Source organism: Corapipo altera, unplaced genomic scaffold (assembly GCF_003945725.1).
Source record: "Corapipo altera isolate COAL_440 unplaced genomic scaffold, ASM394572v1 62, whole genome shotgun sequence".
Lineage (NCBI taxonomy): Eukaryota > Metazoa > Chordata > Aves > Passeriformes > Pipridae > Corapipo > Corapipo altera.
Window position 1 is genome coordinate 10,836,379 of NW_020884894.1, and position 26,869 is coordinate 10,863,247.

Genomic DNA, 26,869 nt, shown 5'->3' on the forward strand with positions numbered 1-26,869 from the left:
CCCCCCAACTCCACAGCACAAGAGCCAGCACATCATGTTGCAACTCGAATAATGGCCATGTTTATATAACACTTGGAATTCATTTTTACAGGGAAGGCCAGCCACAAACTGCAGAAACTAAACTTTTCTGAATCTCTTAGCACCCAAGCAGACAAAACGGAACATATTTTCCAAAAATTGGACCGGATTTATGAACCCTGACTCAATGCATCCCACAGTGTATCAGCTCCTTACACGAGCCTGTCCTCCTCCAGCCGCTGTGCTGGTCACTGAGCTCCGGCCAAGAGGGTGAGCTCCCAAGTTTGGGAGCTTTTAATACGACTGTTCACATGTCAGGCTTCTCGGTTAAGAACAAACTAATCTCGTGGTTTCACAAATTTCCTGCCAGAAGAGATGTCCCAGTAGCATGGTGACTAATGAGTGGACCCACTGCTGAGCAAGCCCCAAGTTCTCCAAAAGCTCAAGTTCCCAACACAAGTTCAGACCGAGCTGGAGTCGGCCTCTGGCAGCAAGAGCAGCCCCTTGGCAGGGGCAGCTGCCACAGATCGCACACGCTGCACGTCGATAAGAGCTGGCTGCGAGTCTTCTGCCGTGCCTCTTCCCCAGCTGCCTGCTGGAAAGGAGGGAGACCTGCACCTAGAGCCCAGCTCCTCCCAGGGAGCTCCTCCAGATGCTGACTAACAGCAGCACACGGCCTCGACCCAGTGATTGATTTGAAGAGGTACATTTGCCTGGCTCGGCATTTTTCCAAGCGGTTCACACACTGAGTAACAGACTGAGCCAGTATTTGGCAAGGGAGCACTTGAATGACCACAACACTTTTGCTCTCTCTCCTCCCCTGCAAACGCTGGTAAATTATGGCTGGGTCACAGCTCCCAGAAAGCTGCCTTGTGCAAGAACACGACAGCTTGTCAGAACGACAGCCCTTTTTAGCTGAGTAGGACAGTGCTTGGGATTACCACGACATGGACTTACAGCCACCTCCATTCAGCTCTCAGATCAGGCCCTCTGGTTCTCATGCAGCTGCCTTTACATAAGCCACAAACACAACAGAAGGTTAATTCAACACCCTGCTGTGCCAACACCTTGACATTTCAGATGACATTTTCTCGAGAGACTTCAGATCCACAGTAATACAGCCGTCCTCTCCTGCAAGTTTGCTTTGCCAAGGAATCAAGCCCTTAGTCTGTCAGACAAAGCCTGTCCTGTAAGCCCTGCTCAGACAGAATGATCCACGGCCCCATCAGCTCAGACTTCCACCCTGTCCCTCTTCAGCATCCTGCCATAACTGCATTGCAGAGCTCTGAATCAAGTTAAGGGCTCAAGCACTTCGAGGCAAGGACTGATCTGTCTTCTCACACACAGGCACAGAATCAGCTTCTGCAACTTCCCAGCTGAAATGATGTTTTCACGCAAATTATCTGCTGTAACCCCGACATCTTGCTCCAAAGCACCTGGGGCCATCACTGCCTATATAAAAATTAAAATATCATTTGCCATCTCCCAGGCTGGAGGCAGTAAAGCAGCTGAGGGATTACACAGCAGTCTGCAGATCAGCTACATTGCCCACGTCTCCCTTCAGGAGACTGCAGTCATTACCATTTGCCTTATTGCTGTTTGTTTGGTCTGTTTATAGCCACCTCAGGCACTTCTGAAGCTGGTTCTCTGAAATCTCGCTCAGGAATTACTCAGAGACCCGTTGTTCCCTGCAGAATTTAAGACCTTTCCTGTGGTTGCACATCACCAGCAGTCACGTGCCACCTTTTCTCTGTTGTCAGGCAGGAAATTCCTCTGGGCCACAGACACAGAGAAGCATCATCTTTGGCCTTTTCTTCCATCGGTGTCTCATCTCTGGCTCTTCACCTGTTTGAAATGTCCTCAGCACCAAACAGCAACCTGTGTTTCTATCACATCCCTTCCTGGGGCTGAATTCAACCCTCTCAGAGCTTCAAACCCAGCACAACCAGCTCATGTGCCCTCAAGCAGGCAGCCCCCTCCTAATCTGTCCAAAAGGCAAGGTCACAGCCCCCCCATCTGCCTGCATCCCCACCCTCTCCAAAAGCAGACTGTTCTAAGCCACAGCTGTAACCTCAGAGGTCCAGTGCACTAACAGGACATCAGCCCAGCACCTACTGCAGTGATTCAGGGGAGAGGCAACAAATCACTCAGAAGCTAAAATAAACAGGGCAGAAAGCAGTCTCCTGCTGCAGGAGCTGACAGCCGAGGAAAAACAACAAGATGAAAGCACTGACGGGCTGCCGAGCAGCAACACCTGCCAGGAAACCCAGACACCATCATCTCCTAACGAGGGGCAGGACCCAAACAAGGGCTGAAGCTGCACCAGTACTCAGAAGCTGACCTCGGCTGCTGCTTGAAGTTTAGCTAAGAGAAGCTATGAAGTAGGTCTCTGCCCAGTAAAGGAGGCCAGAACAAACAGCAAAGAGCCTCCGCTGAACCCTGCAGGAAGCCAGGGACCACAGTGTTTGTTTGCCACCATGATCTAGCAGGCTATGGAAGGGCTATCTTTCTTCCAATAAAAAAATGTTTTCCTGGAGTTTGTTTCAACAGGACAGTTGATGAACCAGCCACAGCCAGTGGTTACACCAGAGGATGCAGGACAAAGCACCAAGATCAGCAGCACAGCCTCTCAGACGCTGTGACTCTGCCTCATCTGGCAGAAGAAAGCTCTTGGGGACAGGGGACAGTCCTCCTGCACAGTCCCAGCATGCAAGGGTCAGCTTTTCACCCAGGGCTCCTACACATACCAGGAGACAGAGAGCATCCTCATCGTGTGGGTGAGGATGAAAGGTCCCCACCACGTTATGGCTTGGTTTCTACACCCCCCGAGTTCAGAGTGAACCACCCTCAGAGCTCCAGAGGGATCCAAGCACAGCCACACCTCAGGACCACTGAGTGGCCCCTCCTTGTTTGGCAGTACAGCAAAGGAGCTGCACAGGAAAGGATCTATGCCATTCCCCCTGCACCTGTGAGAACACCACAAGCTCCACCAAAAGCACTCTTGGAGGTGTGGAGCTCTGGCAGCAATGCAACTTCTCTGCACAAGAGAGGACATGCTGCCCATACGGTTATGCTGAAAGAGAAGACCAGCTCCAGCCTTTTGGGGCCCAAATTCCAGGACCACAGTGATAAAATGGAGAAGAGAAGGGTAGCACAACCTCTCCAGCTCTTTTCTCAGGTGCTGAACACCTCAAAGCAAAGGCAGCCTCCAGGGGAGAACAAAAGATCTTTGGGACAGTGAAAACAAAAGCACACACTGTGCTCAGCCTGGTGCAGAGAGGACACACTCCATGGACAGATCCTGCTCCTCCACATGCACACCACTGTTTCTATTCTATATGGCATGGAAAGTCCTCAGCTGAGGACTGTCCAACTCTGTCCAACTGCATGGACAGAGGTACAAGCACCCACAGAGCAGTGGTGTTGGAGACACGCAGCCTCTGGAAAACCTCTCCTAACAGAAACCTCCAGGCTTGAACCAAGTCCCTGCCACTCCTCAGCAGGCCACTTCACAGCCTCATCACCCAGCTAGAAGCTGGATTTCACCACACCAATCCCCTCTACGACACTGGCAGGTCAGAAAGAAAACAGTTTTCTACACTGTTGCTGTGGAAGCAAGAGGAATTATTAGCAGTAGGAGGTTCATGAACACTGACCTGAAGGTAAAGACATTCCTGGTTCTAAACAAGATGCTTTTGTGCATTTCTTGGGCTCCCCGTGCATTTCACAGTAAGGAGGGTTGCAGACCACCATTAAAGCCAGCCCACAACCAACATTCCAGACCCAGACTGAACTCTGCTGCTTAAAAGTGGCACCACTGTCCAACTACATCAACAGCTTTTCATTCTCCAGAGAGGATACCAGACCTCTAACAGGCTACCACAGCTTTAGGAGTTGGAGATGACTCGCCAACCTTTTGACAGCAGAAATCTGGGTGACCTGTAAGTCTGTTTGCCCCAGACAGATTCCACTCCAGCACAGATCCATGCTCACACCACTGGAGCTGAGGGAGGCGGCTCCAGGTCCTTCACTGACACCTTGTGTCAGAAGCAGGAACTGGATACAACAGGGAGGGCCGGGCAGCCTCCAAGCAATCCCAGCACAGGTGCACGTCACAGGGCCTCTGGCTGAGAAACAACCAAAGCACCTGGACTTTTGATGCTGAATGAAGGGATTAAACATGTTATTGCTGCAGGGTTTACGAGAAAGCTTAAGCCAAAACAGCTCTCACTGCCCCCCTCAGTCCTGGACATGTTTTTCTGCTCTTCTTCAGGCCAGCTCAGGAGCCTGACCACAGACAGCCCACTTGGCTACTTCTGACTCGACAAGAGGCAAGAGCTTGAGTCAGGTTACTTTGTGATCAGACAAGCAGAGAACACAGAGGATCACAGGAAAGCATGATCCTCCTTCCAGCAGCACTGAGCTGCCAGACCAAGTCCTGAAGCAGAGAAGTCAATCCCTTTGTGCTTCCAGAGCAACCCAAGCACACGAGAGGGAGCAGCATTTCACACCTGGAAGCACAGCATCCTCCAAGCAGTGCCAGTAGCAGGAAGGTGCCAGATACCCGATTGCCAGGACCAGACCCAGAACAGCCCTGGTCCTTCAGGATTTCTCCATGGCCAAGGATCACTCACTCCAGGACTGGGGCAAACTGCAGAGCTGGACTTGCACACAAGAGGCAGAGAGAAGACAAAACAGAGAGTAGAGAACAATGTATGAGTATTTTCTGTCCCAGTACTTATTTTGGCTGCTAACACGCCAGCCACTGCCTGGATTTAGTGCAGACAAGTACCTGGGAGAGGAAGAATGCATGGTAGAAGTCTGTGGAGCACAGAAAACAAGTACTGAGCGGGAAAATCCCAACTAAAGGGACAGAGAAAAGAAACAGTCTGACCACAGCCCCACATGAGTGATCAAGAGCAACATTCCTTTGAAGGAAAACACCTCTACAGAAGCACAGTGGGCAGGGGCACAGAAAGTCAGGTGAAGAGGAACAAGCTTGACAGTGAACTTGGAAGAGCCTTCAGGTTCCAAAGGAAGCATGACAAGGAGCACAGCAGGAGCTGCCACCAGAGAGCTGTTGGGGGCAGGACACCAATGATACCACGGCAAACATACGGGAACTCCAACCTGACTCATTCCAAATGCAGCAAACACCACTCTGAGGGAGAACTAGGTTCAGGCAACTTGGTTCAGAAAGCAAGGAAGGGAGGAAAAAAAAGAGAAGCTCTCAGTACAGAAAGACTCCAAAGAGGAAGTTCACTGCAGGGAAGTGACACAGTCACAGTTCAGGGCATGCTGACACTTGTGACTACCCAGAGAGCAGAAGTTACTCCCACTGCCCTCTTCCAGGCCCTGGGCTCCACAGTAGGAATGACAGTGACCACTGCAAGCAAAGAGCTGCCAAAAAGAGAAGCTGAGAAGGAGCTTCTCTCCTAAGTAAAAACAGCTTGGGAATTCTTAAGGTAGAGGCTGAGGCACATGACAGCACTCTGTTCCCATTCTGTTGTTACCTGGAGTGAGCAGCTCCAGGTAACTTGTATCCAGGGTTCAACTGGTCAGGGATCCATCTACATACTCAGGGTTAATTAACCACTCAGCAATGATTGTCAGTATAAACCTGATGCTTAACAAATAGTTTTGGAAGAAAGAATAATCCAGTAATTACAGTCCCACTGACAGAAACAACCAACATTTCCAGACACGTGTATTTCTAGCCTATTTCAAGAGAGGCCTGGTTTTAATCTTTGTGATTTTTGATCCAGGTTGTAGACACTGCCGAGTGAAAACCGGGCAGGGCACTGATCAGAGAAACAGTTTAACAGCAACTAATTAAGCTGATGAGTGACCACAAGTGATCTCAGCATCCTAGAAGAGTTTGGGTTGGAAAAGACCTCTAAAGGCCATCTGGTTCAACCCCCTGCCAGGGGCAGGGACACCTTCCACTATCCCAGGTGGTTCAGAGCCCCATCCAACCTGGCCTTGGACACTTCTAGGGATGGGGCAGCCACAGCTCCTCTGGGCAACCTGTGCCAGGGCCTCCCCACCCTCATTGTGAAAAAAATGAGCATTACAGAGCAAAACCTCCAAAGTTCTCCAGGTTTGTACACACCGATCTAGAAAAGAAATTATGTCTGGGAGTCAGAATTAGCCTTTAAAAAGAACTCAAGATCACAGGCAACAGGCAATTCACTGCTGAATTTACTCAGATGGGCACCGGATTTTTTCCACTGGTGATCCTTCAATAACAGCAGGTACCTTCCTAGGTGACCTGATCCCCTTAAAAACTAATCATGGGTATCGGGGATTGTTAGATTACCCCAATAGCCTTACTTCTGGCCTTAAAAAGGTTTCCTGCCATTTAGGGGGTGCAGCTACAAAACCAGTCTCACCAGCAATGCCCGACAAAACCCACCAGGCTCCCAACAACCACAGCTATACAGCCACCCCAGGAAAGTACAGGGAGACCAAGCTCCCTCACAGCGCTGTGTCCGCCGGGCAATCACACGGCAGCGCTGACCGGGAAACTGAGTCAGCTGAGGCGGCGGGGGCCGGGACACCAAGTGCGGCCTCAGTTGAGGGGTGAAGAGGGGACAGGGCCGCTGTGGACTCTTTTCGCCGCTGCCAGGCAGCCCCTCGCCTCCCCACAGCCCCTCACCACCTCCCCTCAGCCCACAGCCCGGACCTTCCCCTCAGGATGGCAGGGGAAGGCGGGGGGGGGGCTGTTCCCGCAAGCCTCTGACCCTCCCCACCACTCACCCTCCAGGCTCTCGCACTGCACCAGGTTCACGTAGTCCCCTTGCCGGAGCACCCCCGCCTTGAAGCCGCGCACCAGCCCTTCCAGGTATCCGTTGTCCACGTTGAAATAGAGCTCCGGGAAGCACGACATGGCGGCGGGGACGGGCCGGGAGCGCTGCCGCCGCCGCCTCACGTGACCCCCGCGCTGGTCACGTGGCAGCGGCCCCTTCCCGGCAGCCATTGCGCGGCGGGAGCCGCCTGAGGGGATGGGGGGGGGAAGGAGGAATCGTCGGGCACGGCCCGGGAGCGCCCTGGGAATAAATTAAATAGCGGCGTTCGACGCGGAGGTGTCGCCAAGTGCGGAGCGTGTCAGGATTATCTTAAGTCAGGGTGTTCTTCGGTGTAAGACCTTTGTGTGCTTCCAAGCCTAATGAGCAGGGAAGGAGGGCTGATCAGTGGAACTGGCACCCCTTACTCAGGGACACCCTGGAGCTGACAGGCTTTAGGGGTGCAGTAAATCAAGATGTTGGTGTCTGTCTATGGATACATTGCTAGCCTGGCAAAATACTCTGGGTCCACGTATCACAGACCTGAACTATCTTCATTATAATACTAAAAATCATGCCTGCAGGTCAAAAAGGCCCTGCCCAGGTGAAGACCCTTCCCCTGAGTAGAAGTTACCTGGGTTATGTGATTTGTATGGAAATTACCAATCAACCCAACAGAGCGGCTGTGCTTGGGAATTTACTGCCTCTGAACTTTGTGTGTGAATAACAACACTGGCAAGTCCAGTGGGACGTGCTGGATTTGCGGAATAGCCCTGAGCACCCGGGCTCGGCAGCTCTGAAATCAATAAGCAGCATCTCTCTCTCGAGTGTGTCAGGACTGGCTCGTTGCACATCAGCGAAAAAACCCGATTTTGTGGGTGACAGCAGCGTTGGCCAAGACATCACCTGGAGGAGCACCCCTGCTGCTGAGACACCACTTACCCAGCCGGGAAAGGCTCATTTTGTTTGACGTGGAGGTGCCCTGCACTCCTGGCTGTGTGGACACGGTGCCCAGCCATGTGCAGGCACCCTCCCCTTGCTGCCGCCCCTCTCCCCTGAGATCCCCAGCGGACACAGCACACCATTCCCACTCAGCAGTGGCTTTTGCAAAGGGCTGGTTTATTGGAGCTGCAGAGGAGGAGGCACACGCGTGGGCAGGGAGCAGCCCCGCGGGGCGGGCGCTAGTTCTTGCCACACGGGAAATTGGTGCTGATTTTCCTGCAGTAGCAGAAGGCGTTGAAGAAGCGGCAGTAGCAGGTGGCACAGGGGTCGCAGCAGGGGACCTGCTGGCCCAGGCAGGACTCCAGCAGACGGACGCAGCGGCGGGGGGAGCGCTCCTCACGGCCCGCAGCCTGCAGCTCTGTGGAGGATGCCTGGAGGGGAGAGAGGAGGAACAGCAGGGGCAGAGTTGGTGCTGGACCACTGCACCAGCAACAGAGGACTGCGTGGGAGAGAGCCAGGAGTGGCTGCTGAAACCTGCCACTGCCAGCAGTGCACAGTCGTGCTCAACTCCGGGCTCAGCCTGTTGGAAATCACCGCTGAGCCCCGTGGTCTCTCTGCAGGGTTCACTGCCTCATCCACTGTGTCTCAAGGCCTTTCTGCACACATTTATTTTGAAGCGCAGCCTGGACTTTAGTGAAGGGTGCTGTGCCTTCTGCCCAAACAGAGGAACTGAGGGCTGAGCCAGGCTGAACATGGCATTGCCCAGTGAGCTGCTGCTCTACAGAGCCTTCCTGGGCTGCACTTGAGGTTAATTAAATGGATTGCAGGAGCACAGGTTTGCACCACCCTCCTTTGAGTGCTGTAGCCCCTTGTGTCTCTGGGCAGCCTCAGCTCATCCCAGCCCTGGCTGCTCCCCAGGTGATGAACAGATAGTGCCTTCCTTCCCAGGCAGCACCGTGCTGGGCTCCAAACCTCCCCTGGCCCCAGGGGCACAGAGAAGGTTGCTGTGGCCTGATGCTTTCCTGCTCTTTGAGGTGTCTGAAGGAAAGCTCAGGGTTACCTGTGGTTCCAGCACACCACCTCTCCTCACGAGGTCACCATCGGCTTCTTGGACCTCCAGGGCCATCTGCTCAAACCCCAGCCTGGGGAGAGGTCCTGTGAGATACAGAGAGGCTGGACAAGGAGGCTGCTGGGGGGTCAGCTCTGATTCTGCTCCCCACAAGAAAAAGGCCCCGCTTCCTGTGGGCAGCCAGGCTGCTCTCACCAGCCAGGGTTAGAAGAATCTGTGCTGCTTTAGGAGGACCCCCACTTCAACTCTGGGGCGCTGGGCAGTGCAGCGAGCAGCTGGTGGGGGTCAGTGGAGGGCAGGGGGGGCCACAGGACTCACCCACTGGCTCTGCAGGCGCCTCCTTGGCTCTCCGCTGCAGGCTGGCGTGGCGGGCTCTGTCCACGCCCTCCAGCCCGGCACTCGCCTTCTGCAGGTGCCCACAGCTGAGGTCGGTGGTCCTGAGGTCCAGGACGGCCTGGATCCCCTGCAGCAGCCCACAGCACAGCAGCAGCACGTTCAGCATGGTCCCGGGGGACAACCTGCGCAGAGGGGCCCGTCCGGTGTCAGCCCCCCTCGCTGGCATCACCCCCTGAGCAGTGCTGTGTCAGCGAGGGGCAGCCCCTGCCAGCACAGCCACCGTGCTGGGCTGTTTGCTCCCTTGGCCTTGAGAGCCTTTTTTTGGGCCCCCACACACCTGGGAGCTTCACATGGACCCTCCAGAGCACGTGCTGTGGGGCACCCCATGTATGGGCACATTCAGGATCTCCCCACAGAGAGGGGGGAGCAGCAGAGAACGGACTGAGACTTGACCAAGCCTTTGTGCAGTGGCTCAGGGTGCCCCCTGCCCCACTCACAGCCTTCAGCAGCCACCAGACCATTGAGGATGCGGCCAAAACATCCCACACGGCTCCTGCCAGGCTCAGAGCATGGAAATGCCAATAGAGGCTGGGCGCTGGGTGGGGGGAGGACAACAGTGGGCACAGCTGAGGGAAGGACTGGGCAAACTGGGCTGGGGGACAGGAGTAGCTGAAGGGTCAGGCTGTGGGCTTTGGGGGCCTGAAAGCTGTAAAAAGCAGGGAGACTCTTAGGGAGCAAAAGGAAAGGGGTCAGGAGGGGGTACCACAGTTGCTGCTGTCAGCCAAATCCCGGGAAACCCAGTGCCTGCTGCTTTAGCAACCTTGGGGCTCCAGCCCTGGCTCTAGCAGCCCAATGCTGGCCACCCCTTTTCTCCCCATCCCACGCAACCACCCAGCTCTTTGCCAGGAGAGACCCCTCTGCGCCTCAGGGAGCCCCACACCCGTGGGAGTCACACCCCACACGCTGCCAAGCCCCTTCCCACGGTAGGCACTGACCTCTCCGAGCAGAGAGGGGGCTCGTCGTTCACTGCTCCACCGAGCCCGCTGGAAGCGCCACCACCGCTCTCTGCCTCAGTGTCCTCCGCCCCACACGCTTCCTGGGATTTATATCGGCTTTTTATTAATTAAGTGCTGCAGCCACATGACTCCACTAACTACCAGGTAGGTGGGATTCTCTGGAAAACGGGCTTTGTCTGGATGGAGAGCAGCCGCCGGGGCAATGTGTGGGAGGGGGGACTCCTGCCCTGCGCCCCACACAGCCGTGGGAGGGACAGCTCCCCGCTACCCCCAAACCCCCAGGTGTCTTGGAAGTGATCCCCACCGCTCTTCCAGACTGCTTCCCTTTCCAGCCACGCCTGAGAAGCACCAAGGCTGCAACTTGAGGGCATCTCTTAGTTTCCAAATAGAGAATTATCAGGGCTACGGGCTCCTGGCCAAAAACATGCCAAGCTCGACTGGTTTTCAAAGGGAATGTTGCCTATCTGTATCTCCTGGCAAGCGTCCACTCATAGTCCAGAGCCTCCAGCAGTCCTCCAGTTTCTGACCACTGGCCATCTGCAGATTCTCCAGGCTAACCGTGTCTCTCATTCATAATTCCTTTGGAAAACCTGCAGCTCCCCAGAGCCAGGCTCTTTTCGGGAATGTTCATGGCCTTGAGTGACTTCAGTGCTGCAAGGAAATGGGAGGATAAGACATAGGTTCAGTGGGCTGTGACATTCCCAGCAAGGGAGGATGACAGCCCAGGCTCTGCCCTCACCAGGCTGCTCCTGGATGGGGGGGACCCCCAGGCCTCCCAGCAGAGCATGAGCCACCACTCCTGGCTGCAGCACCAGCCCTGGGGCTCTTTGCAGGCCCCCTCTGCCCCTCACACTCCCTGTCCCAGCATGATCTGATTCCTGCTGCATTTGAGGGGCAGGCTGAGCGAGTGTAGGACCAGCGAGAGGCTCGACTGCCGTGTCCCATCTCCTCTGGCTGCTGGAAACACTCAGCACCCGCCTGGGTCCCCAGCTCACAACACCCAGTCAGGACCCCCCAGCACAGCACCCCGGTGTCTCCTGCACCCACGTGCCTGGACAAAGGCTCATCTTGGGTTAGAGGCAGCTTTGGCAGCCCATTCCCATTCCCATCCCCGAGGCCCAGGTGGGTGCCGAGTGCCCCATCCAGCCCCAGCTCCTCCATCCCCAGCCCTGGGGGCTCCGGGTCCCCAGCCCTGCTGTCCCCGTCCCCGCTGACGCCACCGCCGCTCGGGGCCCTCGGCCCGGCTCATTAGGGCCTGTTTGCAGCCGGCGGGGCCGCGGGCCAGGACTTCTGGGAAGGCATTAGCGGGAATGAGGGCGGCCGCGCTGAGAGCTTTTTAATCTGCAGGAGCAACATCTGCTTTGTGCGCATCCCGATGGCCAGTAACGAGCTAAATGAGGCTGCCGGCCGCTCGCCGGGCCGCTTCCAGGAAAAGAGGGCTCACAGCGAGGAGGAAAGGGGGGCCGGGGCTGCGCCCCCGGCTCGGTGCTCCCGGCTGCAGGGAGGGTGGGAGCGGGCGATGGAGCGGGTCAGGGGCACAGCGGAGGTGCCGTGAGCGGGCACCCCGGGCAGGAGGGCAGCACAGCCGAGCTCATCCCACAGCGGGACCCTCGGGAGACAACCCCGGGCAGGCGGCTATCCCTCTCCCTCTCCTCCTGGAAGCATCCAGGCAGGCGGGCGGCTCACAGAGCTCATCACCAGCCCTCGTTACCGCTAATGCCCCCTCAGTGCCCCCACCCCACACGGGCACTGAGGAGCCGGGCCGCTGGAGCCGTCGGGGCGGCGGTGCCCGGGGTCTCCCCGTCGGGAGGTGCGAGGAGCATCCCCCCCGACCCGCGGTGGGCACCGGGCCGGGCCCTTTAAGGCGCGATCCCGGAGCCGCCCTGACGTCAGCGGGGCGGGCGCACCCGGGCACCGCAGCCCCGGCGGCCGCAGCTCCGCGCCCCGGGGAGAGCGGCTCCATCGGGGCGCACCGGGGGGCAGCGGCTGCGGTGGGTATCGGGGGGCTGCAGGGGGGGCACCGGGGTGCTCGGGGTGCTGCGGTCTGGAGGTGAGGGCGTTGGGGTGCCCAGGGTGCCGGACACCTGGAGATTGGCAGTATTGGGGTGCCCAGGGTGCTGGGATCTGGAGGTGGCAGCATGGGGTGACAGGGGTGCTGGACGCCTGGAGGTGGGGGTCTTGGGGTGCCCGGGGTGCTGGGAACACGCAGGTGGGGTATGGGGGTGATCAGGGTGATGAGGGACTGTTGGCAGGGGTGTTGGGGTGCCCGGGGTGCTGTGGTGCTGGACATCTGGATGCCCTCTGGGTTACTGGGAAATAGTGGGGCTGTAAAGGGATGTCCAGGGTGCTGGGAACTGAAAGAGAGGGTGTTGGGGTGCTCAGTGTGCTGGGGACCTGGACATGAGAAATGGGGTACCCTGGGATGTTCGGGAGTGGAGGTGGGAGTACTGGAATGTCCAGGGTGCTGGGGGCTGGAGGTGGGGATACAGATGAGTGCCTAGATCCCAGGATGGGGACTGGGAGCTGGGGTGTCAGGGTACCCAAGCTGCTGGGGTCCTGATGCCCGAGGTGCTGGGGGGCCTGGTATTCGGGGGAGCTCCATCCCTCACCCCACATTGCTCAGCGTCTCCTCCGTCCCACAGCGCCCGATGCCCGAGGGCGCCGCCATGGCCGGGGCGCAGGGCTGTGGCGAGGGCAAGATCGCGGGGCTGTACGACCTGGAGCGCACGCTGGGCAAGGGCCACTTCGCCGTGGTGAAGCTGGCACGGCACGTCTTCACCGGGCAGCGCGTGGCCGTCAAGGTGATCGACAAGAGCAAGCTGGCGGGGGAGGCGGCGGGGCAGCTCCTGCAGGAGGTGCGCTGCATGAAGCTGGTCCAGCACCCCAACGTGGTGCGCCTCTACGAGGTCATCGACACCCACGCCAAGCTCTACCTCATCCTGGAGCTGGGCGACGGCGGGGACATGTTCGACCACATCATGCGGCACGAGGGCGGCCTGGCCGAGCCGCGGGCCAAGCACTACTTCGCCCAGATCGTCCACGCCATCTCCTACTGCCACAAGCTCCACGTGGTGCACCGCGACCTCAAGCCCGAGAACGTGGTCTTCTTCCAAGAGCAGGGGGTGGTCAAGCTCACCGACTTCGGCTTCAGCAACCGCTTCCAGCCCGGCAAGATGCTCACCACCAGCTGCGGCTCCCTGGCCTACTCGGCGCCGGAGATCCTGCTCGGGGATGAGTACGACGCCCCGGCTGTGGGTAAGGGTGGTGAGGCACCCTGGGGACCTGCCTCCCTCGTACCCCATGTCTGGAGTGTGGTCCTGCCAGCCAGGAACCACCTCGCTTTTGGCCCCTTATGCTGGGAGCACCCGGTGGCCCTGCTGTCCCTGCAGGGAGCACGGCTGTCCCCTGGGTGCTGGGCTGCCCAGCCCTGCCCTGGCTCAGGGGGTCCTCCTTGCAGAGACCATCCCAGCACCCACTGAGATCCCACAGGGATCATGGCGGGGAGGGGAAAAAGCCCGAGCAGGCTCTGAGTCCGTCGTGGCATCCGCCGGGGCTCGGGAGAAGCAGAGTGAGGACACAGCTGCCGGCAATCTGGCGCTAGTGGTTATTTGGGGGAGGTGAGGCCGGAAGGAAATCTGCTTGGGATGCTGCTGTTTGGGTGGAGGAGCTCCGAAAGTTTCCTTTGCTCCATCCCCGCCCTAAAAACCGCTTCCTCTCTGTGCCTCCCAGCGCCCTTCCTCCCCTGGCTGGGGCACGGGGGCCTGGGGAGCCTGTCTCAAGGCACAGGGAGCTGGGCTGGGGGCTCTGAGAGGCTCTGCTGTGACAGAGGGGACGCGGGAGGGAAGCAGGATCTGAGCTGGCTGGCTGGCTGGAATTAGGGCAGGAGGATTTAGCAAAGCAAAACACGAGCCCTTAAAGGAAAAAGCCCAGCGTTGGCTCAGGAAAAGGCGGATCCCGAGCAGAGAGCAGGGATAGCTTATGGAGGCGGCAGGAAAATAAGCTGGTGGCGCTGAAAGGGAAATGAAGGGAGAGAACCGACGCAGATGAGAAATTTTCGAACACTCGACTTAAGCAGCTGAAGGTATTAACAGAGAGCCCCGGGGCGTGCTCAGCATCCTAAATGTGCCTTCTGCAGGAGTTTTGTGTTCTGGGCAGGGACCAGTGAAGATGCTGCTGGCTCCATCCCTGCCCTCAGGACAGGGCAGTGATCCCACTCCAGCTGGTGCCCACACAGCCTGAAAGCCCAGATCAGTGCTGTGTCCCCATCCCATCACTGCAGTCTCTTGCAGCACAGCCCAGTGCCAGGATGGTTGTGGTGGAATGGTCTGGGAATGAGAAGCTGAGGAATGACATGAGATGGCACTGGAGGGGCGGGGGGTGAGTGACTGGTAGGACAGAGTTCAGGGCTGGCCTCCCTGCTTGGATGTGGGGATGGGGAAGGTCTTTCCCCGCCTTGGTGGGGCTGCAGTCCCCCTGTCCATGGGGCAGGACCTGGGAGCCATTGCCTCCCACTGGTGTCTGTTGGATCAGCATTAGGGGCTGGTGGGGTGGCCCCCCCGGGGTCCCTGGGGTGAAGAATCTCAGCCCACGGGGAGTGCAACCTGAACTGCTGCTGCTTCTTGCAGACATCTGGAGCCTGGGGGTCATCCTCTACATGCTGGTGTGCGGCCACCCCCCCTTCCAGGAGGCCAATGACAGCGAGACCCTCACCATGATCATGGACTGCCGCTACACCGTCCCCCCGCACGTCTCGGCCCAGTGTGCTGAGTAAGCACCACCCCCCTCGCTGCACCCCCAGACCCCAACATGCTGCCCCTGGGGTGGGTGCCCCATCCCTCGGGGATGCCTGGGAGCTGAGGTGGGAAAAGGGCGGGATAAAGCTGCCTGGTTTGGGGTTCATGTGCTGCTGCAGGGTTGCAGCGTCGCTCCTTTCCCCGCAGTCTCATCTCCAGGATGCTGCAGCGGGACCCGAAGCAGCGAGCATCCCTGGAGCAGATCGAGGGCCACACGTGGCTGCAGGGGGTGGACCCGTCCCCCGCCAGCCACTCCCTGCTGCCCCTCACCTCCCACAAGCGCGTGTCCCAGGAGGAGCACGAGATCATCCTCCAGGCCATGATGTGCGGGAACATCGCGGATCGGGAAACCATCCAGGAGTGAGTGCTGGGCTGGGATGCCGAGGTGGGAGCCCCTGCAAAGGGCTCAGGGGGTCCCGGCACGTCCGTGGTGTGCTGACGTGAGTCCCTCGGTCGCACAGGGCGCTGGAAGCCGATCGCTACAACCACATCACGGCCACGTATTTCCTGCTGGCGGAGAGGATGCTGCGGGAGAAGCGGGAGAAGCAGGGCCACCACCTCAGCCTTGTCTACAACCTGGCCAAGGAGGTGCAGAGCAGGTGAGTCCCTCTCCTTCCCCCTGTCCCATGTTCCCCCCCTCATGCCATCCCAGGTCCCCAGTGCAGGGTCTTGGCCAGTCCCCTGTCCCCTTCCTTGCCACAGCCCTTTCCATGCCCAGCTGGGTACCGACACCTCCCTCCCTCTCTCCCCTTCCTCAGGACCAACTTATCGGACACATTTGGCTCCGGGGGCGGTGCCAGCAGCCTCCTGCCCTTCTCGGAGCCCGGCAGCCTCGCTGGGGGGTCCCGGCTGCCCCCCGGAGGGGACATTGGTGGCCGGCAGCCCACCGGGACCCTGCTGAAGGTCCCCGCCGTCGACACCACCATCACCAAGAGCACCCCAGCCCTGCAGCAGATCTGCGAGGAGGAAGAGGAGGACGAGGAGGATGAGGAGGGGAGGCCCAGCGCCATGGAGAGGAAGAGCAGCTCGCTGAACCAGGAGCAGATGCGAGCTTTCCTGCGTGCCCACCGCCCACCCGGCCGTGGGGAGGTCTGGGGGACGGGGGCTGAGCTGGGGGGCCGGGGCGGGCGCCCGGGGGCAGCCTGGGCAGGGAAGGGAGCGACAGGGGGCTGGGGTCTCCTGGGCCTACGGGGGCATGGAGCTGAGCCCCCGAGGAGGGAGGAGGACACAGAGCCTGGGGGCTCCTCGTCAGAGTTTCCCAAGGAAAGCAGAGCCGTCCTGTCACCCCAGAGCAGCTCTGCTGGGGTACCCCAGGTGCTGGGGGCAGAGACGACCCCTGCCTCCCTCCCAAGCCCCACGGACACGTCCCCAGGGCAGGGGGCTCCCACCAGCCCCGCCCAGCAGTCAGGGGAGAGCTCAGGCACCGAAGGGGGTGCAGAGAGTGTGATCAAGCTGGACCCGGGCAAGGGCAAGGGGGGCAGCCTGCGGGACAGGCTCCTGCAGATCCCGCTCTGCGAGAAAGCTCTGGCCTTCAAACTGCGGCCGGGCTCCAAGGAGAGCCTCCTCTCGCTGGGGCAGTTCAACTGCTGTCACGTCATTTAAGGCCCCGGGGTGAGGGACCAGCCCCACTGTGGGGTCTGGGTGGGAGGGTACCCGTTCCCCTGCCTTTGGTCTGCCAGTGGCCATGGGGCTGGCAGGGGGCACGGTGCCCTGCTTTGTCACCCGTGGTGGCCACCCTGCCAGCCCCCTCAGGACACCTTCTGTGAGAGACCCCCCAGGACGGGCCCTCCCGAGGGCGAAGCAGACTGGGGTCCATCCCTGTGCTGGCCAGCTCGTCCCCAAACCCCAGGACAGCTCCCTGACCCTGCCGGGGTGCGATGGACCACGACACTTTTTTAACTACTAGAAATAATTTTTTAAATAGTCTATTTTACTGTAATTAAATAGAGATTGCTATATCCCCCTGGCCCCCCCGGGCCGGCGATGCCCAGCCCCGCAGAGTGCACGGCCCGTGGCCGGGCTGTCCCGCCTGCAGCCCCCCCGCTGGCCCCGACCGGGGCCAGGCACAGCCTGGCCCGTGACCCCAGGCCATCCCCTGGGCCCTCCCCACAAATAAGCTTCCTATTTATTATCTCTTTGTTTTCTTGCTGGCAAGAAATGAATGCCGACGGAGGCGCGGGCCGGCGCTCGGCCCGAGCCGCGGCGCGTGCGCGTGGAAGGATCGGAGCCACTGGGAAGCAAAGTTCATCGGGACAATAAAATAAGCTCGTGGGTTGATGGGGGTGCAGCATCTTGTGAAAACACACCACTGTCCCCCCCCGGCCTTGCCAAGGCCAGGGCACCAGGGGTGGCATCCCGTGCACCAGGGGTGGGTTCCCGGGAGCGTCTGCCTGAGCTGGGGTGGGCACGGGCCCAAAATGGAACAGAGGGGAGTGAGGATAGGGAAGAGCAACACCCAGAGGTGAGGGAGGGCCTGGACATGCGAAAAGGCCCGTGGAGGGTATTGCAGAACTCCACAAGGCAAAACCACACTCAGCCCCAGGATCCCCCCCACTTGCTTTCCTCACCCCCAGCCTGAGGTGACCTAAGCCCAGGGCCACCCCTGAGCCCCCAATGCCCACCCCAGCCCTTTCTTCTGTCCCTCCAGCTCTGCTGTGCCTCTCTCTCCTATCCATTCTATTTCTCACTATTTTCTCGTGTAACAGCCTTGTCTGTCTTGCCATGACAGTGTGGGATCCCTCTCTTTGCACTCCTGGGTGACTGGAAGAAGAGAGCGGTGCTATGAGGGTGTCACATGGGAATGAGCTGGACCTGGAACGTTTCTGGGGGAGGTGGTGGTGGGAAAAGAAGCAGGGACTCCAGCAGCAGGAGGGGATGCTGTTGCTGCCCACAAGGCTCCCTTTTCTTGCTCCTAAAGGATAAAGCCACCGCCTGAACAGGGGCTTGAACCCTGGACCCTCAGATTAAAAGTCTGATGCTCTCCCAACTGAGCTATCCAGGCTCTTGTCTGGGCCTTGAGGGGATGTCCAGAACACGTGGGGGGACCCCACTTTGCTGCAGCGTTTGGAAGGATGGTGTGGGGACCTGCTCTGACCTCTCCCACCCCCACAGCACCCAGCGAGGCTGCCAGCGCACACCGGGCTGATCACCCGGCTCCTGGGAATCCCGCGGGCACTGATCCGGCATCCTGGGGATGCGCCCTGGGAAGATGCGGTGCCAGGGATGCGCTGGCAGGGAGGGGAGCGGGATGATGCGGGAGCGGCTGTAAAACCTCCGCCGCTCCCCGGAGCTCCCAGAGGGAGGCGGGAGGGTCCTGCCGTGGGAGAGGAACGGGGAGGGGATGTGACCGTACAGGGGCCGTGCTCTGTGCCGGAGGGTCCCTGCTCGGGGCTGGGATCGCGCAGGGGTTTGGGGTCCGTGCTCTGGGGCTGGGATCGCACAGGGGTTTGGGGTCCGTGCTCTGGGGCTGCAGCAACCTCGGTTCGGATCCGAGCGCCAGCAGCGCTTTTGCAGGAGCGGGGTAAGGCGGGAGGGAGGCGGCTGCGAGGAGTTGGGTTACAGAGACACAGAGCCCTCGGAGGAACCGTGAGCTCGGGTGGGCACCCAAAGGCCTCCCCACGTATTCTCTTGCTCTTCCTGCGCGTGGTGCAGGATGAGACCCCTCTGCCCCTCAGGGAACCCACCCTGCCAGTGAGGGGCTGGAGGTGATTAAAGCCGATCCCAAAGGCTGGTGGGGTGGGGGAGCACCAGGGACAGCCCGCGGAGAGCCCCGTGGGGCCTCTTCAAACACCTCGTGCGCACTAATTGGCTTAATTAGAGCCGCCAGCGATGGCACCGGCCCCCCTTCTGCCGGGACTGGGGACGGGACTAATGAGCCGCGGGACTGCCCTGGAGGGGAGATCAGAGAGCCCCACGCAGGGTGGAGGGGGATGGTCTTGACAGAACAAGAGCACGAGCTTAATTATCCTGATTAATTAGAGCCCGCTGTTTTTAACCCACGCCTGGAGGTGTGAGCCCAGCAGTGCAGCCCCCCGGGGTGGGAACACCCGCGCATTGGGGGAGAGCCCCGGGGTGGGATGGAGGCGGGAGAATGCGGGGAGAGACCTGAGGAGCCCCTCAGAGAGACCCCCACAACGCCCCCAGACACCGCAGACAGACATGTGGTGGTCCCTGAATCCCACCGAGAGGCACCACAAGGACCTCAGACCCTTCAGAGGGTGCTCGGAGGCCCCGTGACCCCACAAGAGGTTCTACGACCACCCCAGAGCCCGCACAGAAACGCCCGAACCCCTCAGGCTGCCGGGCGCGTTTCCGCGGCCGCTCCCCCGGCCCTTTCTGTCCCTCAGCGGACACCGTCAGCCCCGCGGGGGGGGCGGAGCCACCCCACACCCGGAAGGGCCCAGCGGCACCACGTGGTGCGGAACCACGTGTGGGCCCCGTGATGGCGTCGGCGCCCAAGAGGTTCAAGGTACGGGGGGCACCGGGGGAGACCCCGGCCCTTACCGGGGCTCTGCGATCGGCTCCGCGGCTCCTTCCTCTTCACGCCGTGTTTCCATCCGCAGGCGGCGGCCGGGAGCGGCTCCGGGGGGAAGGGCAGCGCCGACCCCCTCTCCGCGTTCCTGGCGTGGTGCGGGCGGGCCGGGGTGGAGCTCAGCCCCAAGGTGAGGCAGTGCGGGCCGGGCCGGGCCTCCCCCGGGCCGCTCCGGTGTCTCCGGCCCGCCCGTCACCGCTCCGCTCCCGGCCCAGGTGCGCCTGAGCAGGGAGGGCGCGGTGGCGGGGTACGGCCTGTTGGCCGCCGAGGAGCTGGAGGCGGGAGAGGTCCTGTTCACCATCCCTCGCACAGCGCTGCTGTCCCAGCACACCACCTCCATCCACACCCTCCTGGAGGAAGGTGAGCGCAAGCTTCTCGTGGCACTCGAGTTTGCTTTGCTTTTTAAAGGAATTAATGGGTCTGGGATAAAACCTTGGGGACGTTCCTGCTGGAGGGTTGTTAGATACCAGCCAGGAAGGTTCCCTAAAGGAACTCCCGTGGAGCTCTGCCGGGCAGGGAGAAAAGCCCAATAGTCCAATATCTCCAACTTCCAAGTGACAGGCTCATGTCACTTACATTTCCCTGGAGGCCCAGGACAGGCCCTTGTAGGGAAAAGAACAGTTCCTTGGTTTCTGAAGGCACCCACAGGCTCAGGCTGAGGATGGCAAGGCAGTAGGGTCTGGGAGAGCTGCAGAGCAGCAGCTTGTGGTTCAGCTCAGGACAAACCAAGACAAAGCAGAGTACAAGCAGAACTCCTGCCTCCGGGGTGAGGGTGGGACTGAGGCTTGTGGTGTCAGGCTTTGGTTCTTTGAGGAAAGAAACACCTCAAGATCAACTTACATTTTCTCCACCGTGTCTGGTTCTTCAGCCCAGGAGTCCCTGCAGAGCCAGTCCGGGTGGGTCCCTCTCCTGCTGGCCCTGCTGCACGAGTACACAGCCAGCAGCTCCCAGTGGCAGCCCTATTTCTCCCTCTGGCAGGATTTCCGGAGCCTGGATCACCCCATGTTCTGGTAAGGTGAAACCTGGCAGGGCTGGGGGGAGGCCCAGGCTGGCAGCTGGAGGCAGACACAGCCCAGGGGCTGCTGAGCAGGGTCCTGGGCATGGATCTGGTCCTACTGGGCAACTCCAGCCTTCTGTTCCAGCCCTGTGCTGGCACTGGCAGGAGCCTGAGGGACTCTCTTGGAGTTATGGTACAGGCACAGCCAGAGAACAGGGATCTGCAGAGCAGGGGGAAGCTGAGATTTTGAAGGAGGAAGCAGTCTGTAGACTCTTCTCCTTGAGGCAGAACCTCTGTTTTTCTTGCATCAGGCCTGAAGAAGAGCGAACAAGGCTCCTGCAAGGCACAGGCATTCCAGAAGCCGTGGACAAGGATCTAGCTAACATCCACCTGGAGTACAGCTCCATCATCCTCCCTTTCATGGAGTCCCACCCTGATGTCTTTGACCCCAAGCTGCATACTCTGGAATTGTATAAGGAGCTGGTGGCATTTGTCATGGCCTACAGGTGAGAAGTGAGGGCTCTGCTCTGACAGGGAGTAAGGACAAGGAGCAGGATCATAGGAACAATTAGAGGCTGTTACTAAAAGGTTGTGGTTGCATGAGAATGTAAGTATAAGTTGAAGCTTGCCCTGTGCTGCCACGTGAACCACAGGCTTGTCTTCATCTCCCTTCTTTCTAGCTTTCAGGAACCTTTGGAGGAGGAAGATGAAGATGAGAAGGGGCCCAATCCTCCCATGATGGTGCCCGTAGCAGATATTTTGAATCATGTGGCCAACCACAACGCCAACCTGGAGTACTCTCCTGTGAGTGCAAAGCTGCTGTGCCAGGCATTGTCACAGCCTGGCTCCCCTTTCGTGAGGCCTTTGGGAATGGAGACACATCCCTGGGCAGCGAGTCTGGCCTGGATCTTGTTAATATGAAGCCCTGCTGCATGCTTGGAGTTGGTCAGTGAGAGCTTGGGGTCATCTGAGCTGCTCTCAAACCCGGTGTTTCCCCGTCAGAGCAGCACAGCTCTGAGCTCCCTCTCCCTGCCTGCAGCACTGCTTGCGAATGGTGACCACGCAGCCCGTGGGGAAGGGCCAGGAGATCTTCAACACCTACGGGCAGATGGCCAACTGGCAGCTGCTGCACATGTACGGCTTCGCCGAGCCCTACCCCGGCAACACCCACGACACCGCCGACATCCAGATGGTGACGGTGCGCGCGGCGGCGCTGCGGCGTGAGTGCCACCCGCGGGCACCCCGGGAGGGGACGGGGCAGGGAGCCGGCAACACAGGGATGGAACGGAGCAGGGATCTGGGAACACAGGGATGGAACGGAGCAGGGATCTGGGTACACAGGGATGTAACGGAGCAGGGATCCGGGAACACAGGGATGTAACGGAGCAGGGATCCGGGTACACAGGGATGTAAAGGGGCAGGGATCCGGGAACACAGGGATGTAACGGAGCAGGGATCCGGGAACACAGGGATGTAACGGAGCAGGGATCGAGAGCGACACGAAAAATAACGCCTGATCCACAGCATTTCAGGTGCTGGGGCCACGCCTTGTTTTCTGCCTCCTGTTTGCCCTTCTCCGCTCGCCCCCTGCCCCGCTGGGGTTGCAGCTCTGCTGTCTTCAAACAGGTGCCAGGAGCGAAGCGCAGCAGCAGCTGGTCTCAGAGCAGTGGGACTTCTTGTGCCAGCTGGAGATGGTGGGCGAGGAAGGTGCCTTTGTGCTTGGCTGGGATGAGGTGCTGACAGAGGAAGAGCTGTCCGTGACCCTGAAGGTGAGCACAGCCAGGGAGGGGGGAGAGAGCTACGCAAGGAGAGCCCAGAGTGCAGCTGGGCTAACCAGCAGTGCAGAAGGGCTCGGTGGAGGGGACAAGCACGGGAAGGCAGTTTGGTATCAACACTCCTGCATGAACAGTGGCAGGGGCTGTGGCTGTCCAGCTCCCAGGTGCTGTTAAAACATCTTCCTCTCCTCAACCAGCCACCCATCTGTACTCCTACCTGTTTTGAACAGCTCGCTCCATGGCCACTGCTGTTCTAGGGAGCTTTCAAAACTTCATAGGTGACAGCTGAGATGTCCAGGTTTTCTATTTGAATGTTCTTCTAACACACAAGTTGCCTGCAATTAGGGATCCAAGCCAGTTTCAGTCTGTTAACCTTTAGTGTGGCTGAGGAATAACTCGCCTGCTCCACGTGGCTCTTCTCTTCCACAGAGGAGAAAGCCTGATGTGCTCACACTGCCAGTGACTTGTCCCTTTGCCTGGGTCATTACAGGTGCTGTGCATGTCAGAAGAAGAATTCAAGGAGTATAAGGAACAAGATGGCTGGGAAGATGACAGTGAGGAAGAGGAAAACTCTACCCTTTCCAACGAGGCTCTCTCCAGATTAAAAACCCCATGCAAGAAGCTCCTTTATGACAGTGTGCTGCTGACCCTGGAGTCCTACAGGTCAGACCTGAAAGCAGAGCAGGACTTGCTAGATAACAAGGAGGCTTATGAGAAACTGAGTCGAAGGGAGCAGCAGGCTCTGCACGTGCGCTACGGACAGAAAAGGATCTTGCATCAGCTGCTGGAGCTGGTACAATAGAAACCTCACTGCCCCTGGACAGGACCTGCCCAGGACTGATCCGAGGGGAAGGGCAGCCTCTGGACATCAGTCCTGCAGCAGGGAGGACAGATGGCAAGATTGACTATAGGCCCACTTGTCCCTTATATGGCATGTGGCTTTTGAGCTACCTCTACATAAAGAAGTATCTTAACAGCACTGAAGGGATTTTGAGTGGCATTATTGTACAGTGAGAGCTCTTTAGCACAAATATCACCTTCTTCCAGAGGCCTTTAAGAAACCCCAGACCTCCCAGCAGCTGTTTTAGGAAGGCAGGCATACACTGTCAGAACAGCAAGTGGGTTCCTTAATTCAGCATCAGAAATTTAAGGCAAGAGCAGCTCCTTGTCCAGATTAAGAGGGCAGAAATCCAACTGGCAGCTCTTACTGCAGAGGCTCAGAGTAAACATCTGGCAGCTGGAGCTGCTGACAACACTAAACCCCTCAACACAGAAATCCGATTGGATTGGATTGGACCTTCCTGTTCACAAATTCCAGGCAGGAGATTGGGTCTGTGTGAGACTGTGGAATGATGGGACACTACAGGAACATGGAAAGGACCGTAGCAGGTTCTCCTCCCAACACATGGCTCTGAAACTTCAAGGACTAGAGCCCTGGAACCACCATTTATGAGGGGAGAAAACTACAGGACTAGATAAGTGAGAAGCCACCCCCTCTGGATCTTTGGGACTAAAAAAAATTAAGTAACTTAATGAACTGTACCTGGGAGGAAAGCCTGTCTTACACAGAACTTGAATGCCCTCAAGAGGTAGTAGCATTTCTAATTGCAGTAATTGTTTTACACAAACACAATTGCACAAACCAGGACTGTTGAGACAGTGTCAGATGTCAAACTTGGTATAATGTTGGTATAATTTTACATTGATTAAGCCCCCTTACTGTGACATGTTTTCCTGAATTGCCTTAATCCTTCTGAATAGGAAACTCACATAGATAATCCTTTTGTTCTTTCTTGTCCAGTCAAATACTGTAACAAGAAATCAATTGTACAATGGTTTAACAAGGATGGAAGAGAACTGAAATTGTTAATTAATGTTGCAGCTAGATGGGAATCCAACAATACATACTCTCTAGAATTTCCTTTGATGCATAAGGAGGAGCAGGAAGGTAAATATCACTGCTGAGCCATAGGAGATGAGGTAGTAGCAGAAGGCCATTGGATACAAGTAAAGGTAAAAGGAAAACCTTTAACACCTCCCAAACCCCCCCTCAAGCCTGGGAAACCAACCCACACGTAATTAAGGAGGTAGGGAAACAACAAATACTATTTAATATTGACTATACTTTAAACTAAAGACTATGATATTCATCCTGTTATTGCTCTAGGCATGATCAGTAATGGAACCACAGTGCATCCAACAGAACAGAGAAAGGAACAGATGACAAATGTCAGCACCTGTGTAGCACAAGAACAAGAGTCTGTCTGGGAGGGAAATAGAACTGAACTCAAGATACCTGCCTAGATATGGAACAGAATATCTGTAATTTTGAAATTCAGCCAGAGATTAATGTAAAACCAGTATTTGTATACATAGCTAAAGGGAGTGTATGCTTTAGTATTCCTTGGGAATACACAGAAATGGATAATCAATTAAATCACACTCTAATTTTTGTGTTTGTAAACCCAAATCAGAGGCTGTGATTTTTAACTATTCAGCCCCACTAACCTCCTTCCAACTATTAAAAACAAATTATAGCTTAATTAACTATAGAACTCACCTCTGTGGGTATAAGCCTTATGCTAGTAAAGAAATTGCTACAACATAAACATTTGCAAAGGCTGTTAAAAGAAGCTAAACAGAGTAGTAGAAAGACTGATTACTGTCTATCATGACACCAAAGAAATCCATCAGGTAATGGAAAGAGTGAAGAAAGATAGAAATCACCATTGGTGGAATATTTTATTTGGATGGGCTCCAACAGCACCAGGAATTTTTAATAAAATGGTAGATCTCATAATTGTCTTTAAAACTAACCTGTCTGCTTTTTATTTCAGTGCTGGGATTGTATATCAAAATGTGGAGAATCATGAAACACCTACCTCCAAGATTTAAATATAATTGGGAACAATAGTAGCCAAAAGAATGTGCAAGTGTTTAATAAAATATTTCAAAAGCTTCCAAGGGAGGGAACTGATATCTTCAAGCAGAATTCTTTATATCTTTAAGTAGAATTCTCTGTCCCTTCCTTTGATCTCTGTTGCAGATGGAAGCTGATGGTATTATTCTCACCTTTAACCCCTCTTTTGAATACAAAGAGATGTTATCAGGTGTGTTAAACGGGTGTTGCTTTATCCTTATGGAAAGCTTTGGTATTTTATGCCCTGCTTGGCAGTTGTTCAGAAGACATGGAGCTGCAGCTGCAGATCACCTCTGGCACTAAACCTTGGGTTCTGTGCAGCCTGAGCTGAACTTTGCTTGAAACTGAGTCGGGGACAGCTCCCCAAACAACCACCAGAGACCTCTGAAAAGGTCTCCACAGGCACAGTAACAAGGACTGCATAAGGGTTGCACAAGCTAAATGACTCTGCATTAGGTAGGAGGTAACTGTATTAGGTGGGTTTATGTAAACTTTGATGCCTAAATTCTCTCACTTTTTTATTCCTTGGTGTGCTTGATTTGTGGAAAAACTTCCACCTTGCACCCTGTGCAGAATAAACAATGTCTCTTTTCTAAACCTGACTCTTTGTCCGTGTTCAGAGAGTTCCTAAAATTCAGCAACACAGGGAGGATGTGAGTGCAGTGGCCTCCATCCTACCAGCCCAACTTGTGTTACTGGGATCTTGGCTGAGTCTTGTCCACCTTCCAGTCTCTGCAACACCAGCCTTGTACAGCAGCATTAGTACAGAACCAGAGACACATCTGAGCCATCAGGACAAGGCAATAAGCTCTGCAGATGGTTTTGCTACAGTCAAATGGAAGGAAAAAAATCCCATGGCATCTGGACCAGATAAAGAAAAACTGGTTGCTGGTAATTCTCTGTATCCTAACCCCCACAAGAGGACTAAGCTGAAGTTGCAACAGCAGAACCAAAAAAATTCCAACTTCAAAAGTTTCAGCACAACTGGTGAGCTGCCATAGAAACACCAGGGAATTGTAGGACGTGCCCACAGCCTAGTCCTTGACACACATGTGACTGAAAAAGATTGCCCAGAACAGAAACAGGTAGAGAATTCCCTGTGAGCTGCTGTCCACTGGCACAGTTGGCTCAGTGGCCCCTTGGAGCTGGGTTTTGCTCCATGCAGGAAATGCAGAGCCTGATACAGAACCCCTTAAACGTGATCAGAAAATCCTGACCTCCTCTCTGCCCACACCACAGCAGCCAACTAGGTTTAACAAACTAGTAATGTTATGAAAAAAGAAAGCAGTGGAGCCCTATTTCCCCAGCATCTGCCAGGCTGTAAGGCACAGGCTAAGGGATTGTGCAGCATTAGCAACACTGGAGCTGCCTACCCTTCCCACAGCCAAGCCCAGCCTTGGGCTGCAGGGAGAACCACAGCAGGGTGGAAGGCACTAGAAATGAAGCTGATGTGCTCTCTACACTCAGTACCCCTCCACTGCAGTCTTCTGTCTGAGACAAACTGCTCATGAAGCTGCAACTAAGACATTTCTATTTCCACAGAACTCTCCTTTCTTTTGCACTTCAAAGCAAGGCCCTGTCTAGACATTCCATCTCCCCACTGACCTCACACTAGAGAAACAAACCCAGTTGCTTTCAAGAGGCAGTGCCCAAAACACACTGGAAAATTGCAGGTTTTGGATGGGTG

General features: G+C 56.9%; 4 protein-coding genes and 1 non-coding gene across 7 annotated transcripts in view; 2 read left to right on the forward strand and 3 right to left on the reverse strand.

The window, feature by feature from the left end:
• Positions 1-6,972, reverse strand: part of ATP6V0D1 (ATPase H+ transporting V0 subunit d1) — a 34,280-nt gene extending 27,308 nt beyond the window's left edge. The window contains exon 1 of the mRNA XM_027646650.1: positions 6,778-6,972. Coding sequence (XP_027502451.1) covers positions 6,778-6,907 — 130 coding nt within the window. The 5' untranslated portion in view covers positions 6,908-6,972. The remainder of the gene's footprint in view (positions 1-6,777) is intronic.
• Positions 6,973-7,417: 445 nt separating this feature from the next.
• AGRP (agouti related neuropeptide) lies at positions 7,418-10,238 on the reverse strand. The gene is made up of 4 exons (XM_027646679.1): positions 10,146-10,238; positions 9,133-9,332; positions 8,806-8,900; positions 7,418-8,176 (listed from the first exon to the last, which is right to left on the reverse strand). The coding sequence occupies exons 2-4, from the start codon at positions 9,314-9,316 to the stop codon at positions 7,985-7,987; spliced, it is 471 nt and encodes a 156-aa protein (XP_027502480.1). The 5' UTR covers positions 9,317-9,332; positions 10,146-10,238; the 3' UTR covers positions 7,418-7,984.
• Positions 10,239-10,240: 2 nt separating this feature from the next.
• On the forward strand, positions 10,241-17,236 carry LOC113948732 (SNF-related serine/threonine-protein kinase-like). Of its 3 annotated transcripts, none has more exons than XM_027646568.1 (6): positions 10,241-10,310; positions 12,809-13,421; positions 14,792-14,933; positions 15,107-15,319; positions 15,421-15,558; positions 15,718-17,236. In XM_027646568.1, exons 2-6 carry the CDS (start codon positions 12,815-12,817, stop codon positions 16,559-16,561), a joined length of 1,944 nt encoding a protein of 647 aa, XP_027502369.1. In that variant the 5' UTR covers positions 10,241-10,310; positions 12,809-12,814; the 3' UTR covers positions 16,562-17,236. The 3 variants fall into 3 exon arrangements, with proteins under 3 accessions (XP_027502369.1, XP_027502368.1, XP_027502370.1); XM_027646567.1 differs by lacking the exon at positions 10,241-10,310 and adding an exon at positions 12,110-12,157; XM_027646569.1 differs by lacking the exon at positions 10,241-10,310 and adding an exon at positions 12,193-12,216.
• A 651-nt stretch (positions 17,237-17,887) lies between these two features.
• On the reverse strand, positions 17,888-17,960 carry TRNAK-UUU. The gene has a single exon. It is a non-coding gene; the product is annotated as a tRNA-Lys (tRNA).
• Positions 17,961-19,349: 1,389 nt separating this feature from the next.
• Positions 19,350-25,074, forward strand: SETD6 (SET domain containing 6, protein lysine methyltransferase). Its single transcript, XM_027646628.1, has 9 exons — positions 19,350-19,427; positions 19,522-19,620; positions 19,706-19,850; positions 20,359-20,500; positions 20,799-20,993; positions 21,168-21,291; positions 21,527-21,707; positions 22,114-22,256; positions 22,753-25,074. The coding sequence occupies exons 1-9, from the start codon at positions 19,401-19,403 to the stop codon at positions 23,062-23,064; spliced, it is 1,368 nt and encodes a 455-aa protein (XP_027502429.1). The 5' UTR covers positions 19,350-19,400; the 3' UTR covers positions 23,065-25,074.
• Positions 25,075-26,869: the final 1,795 nt, after the last annotated feature.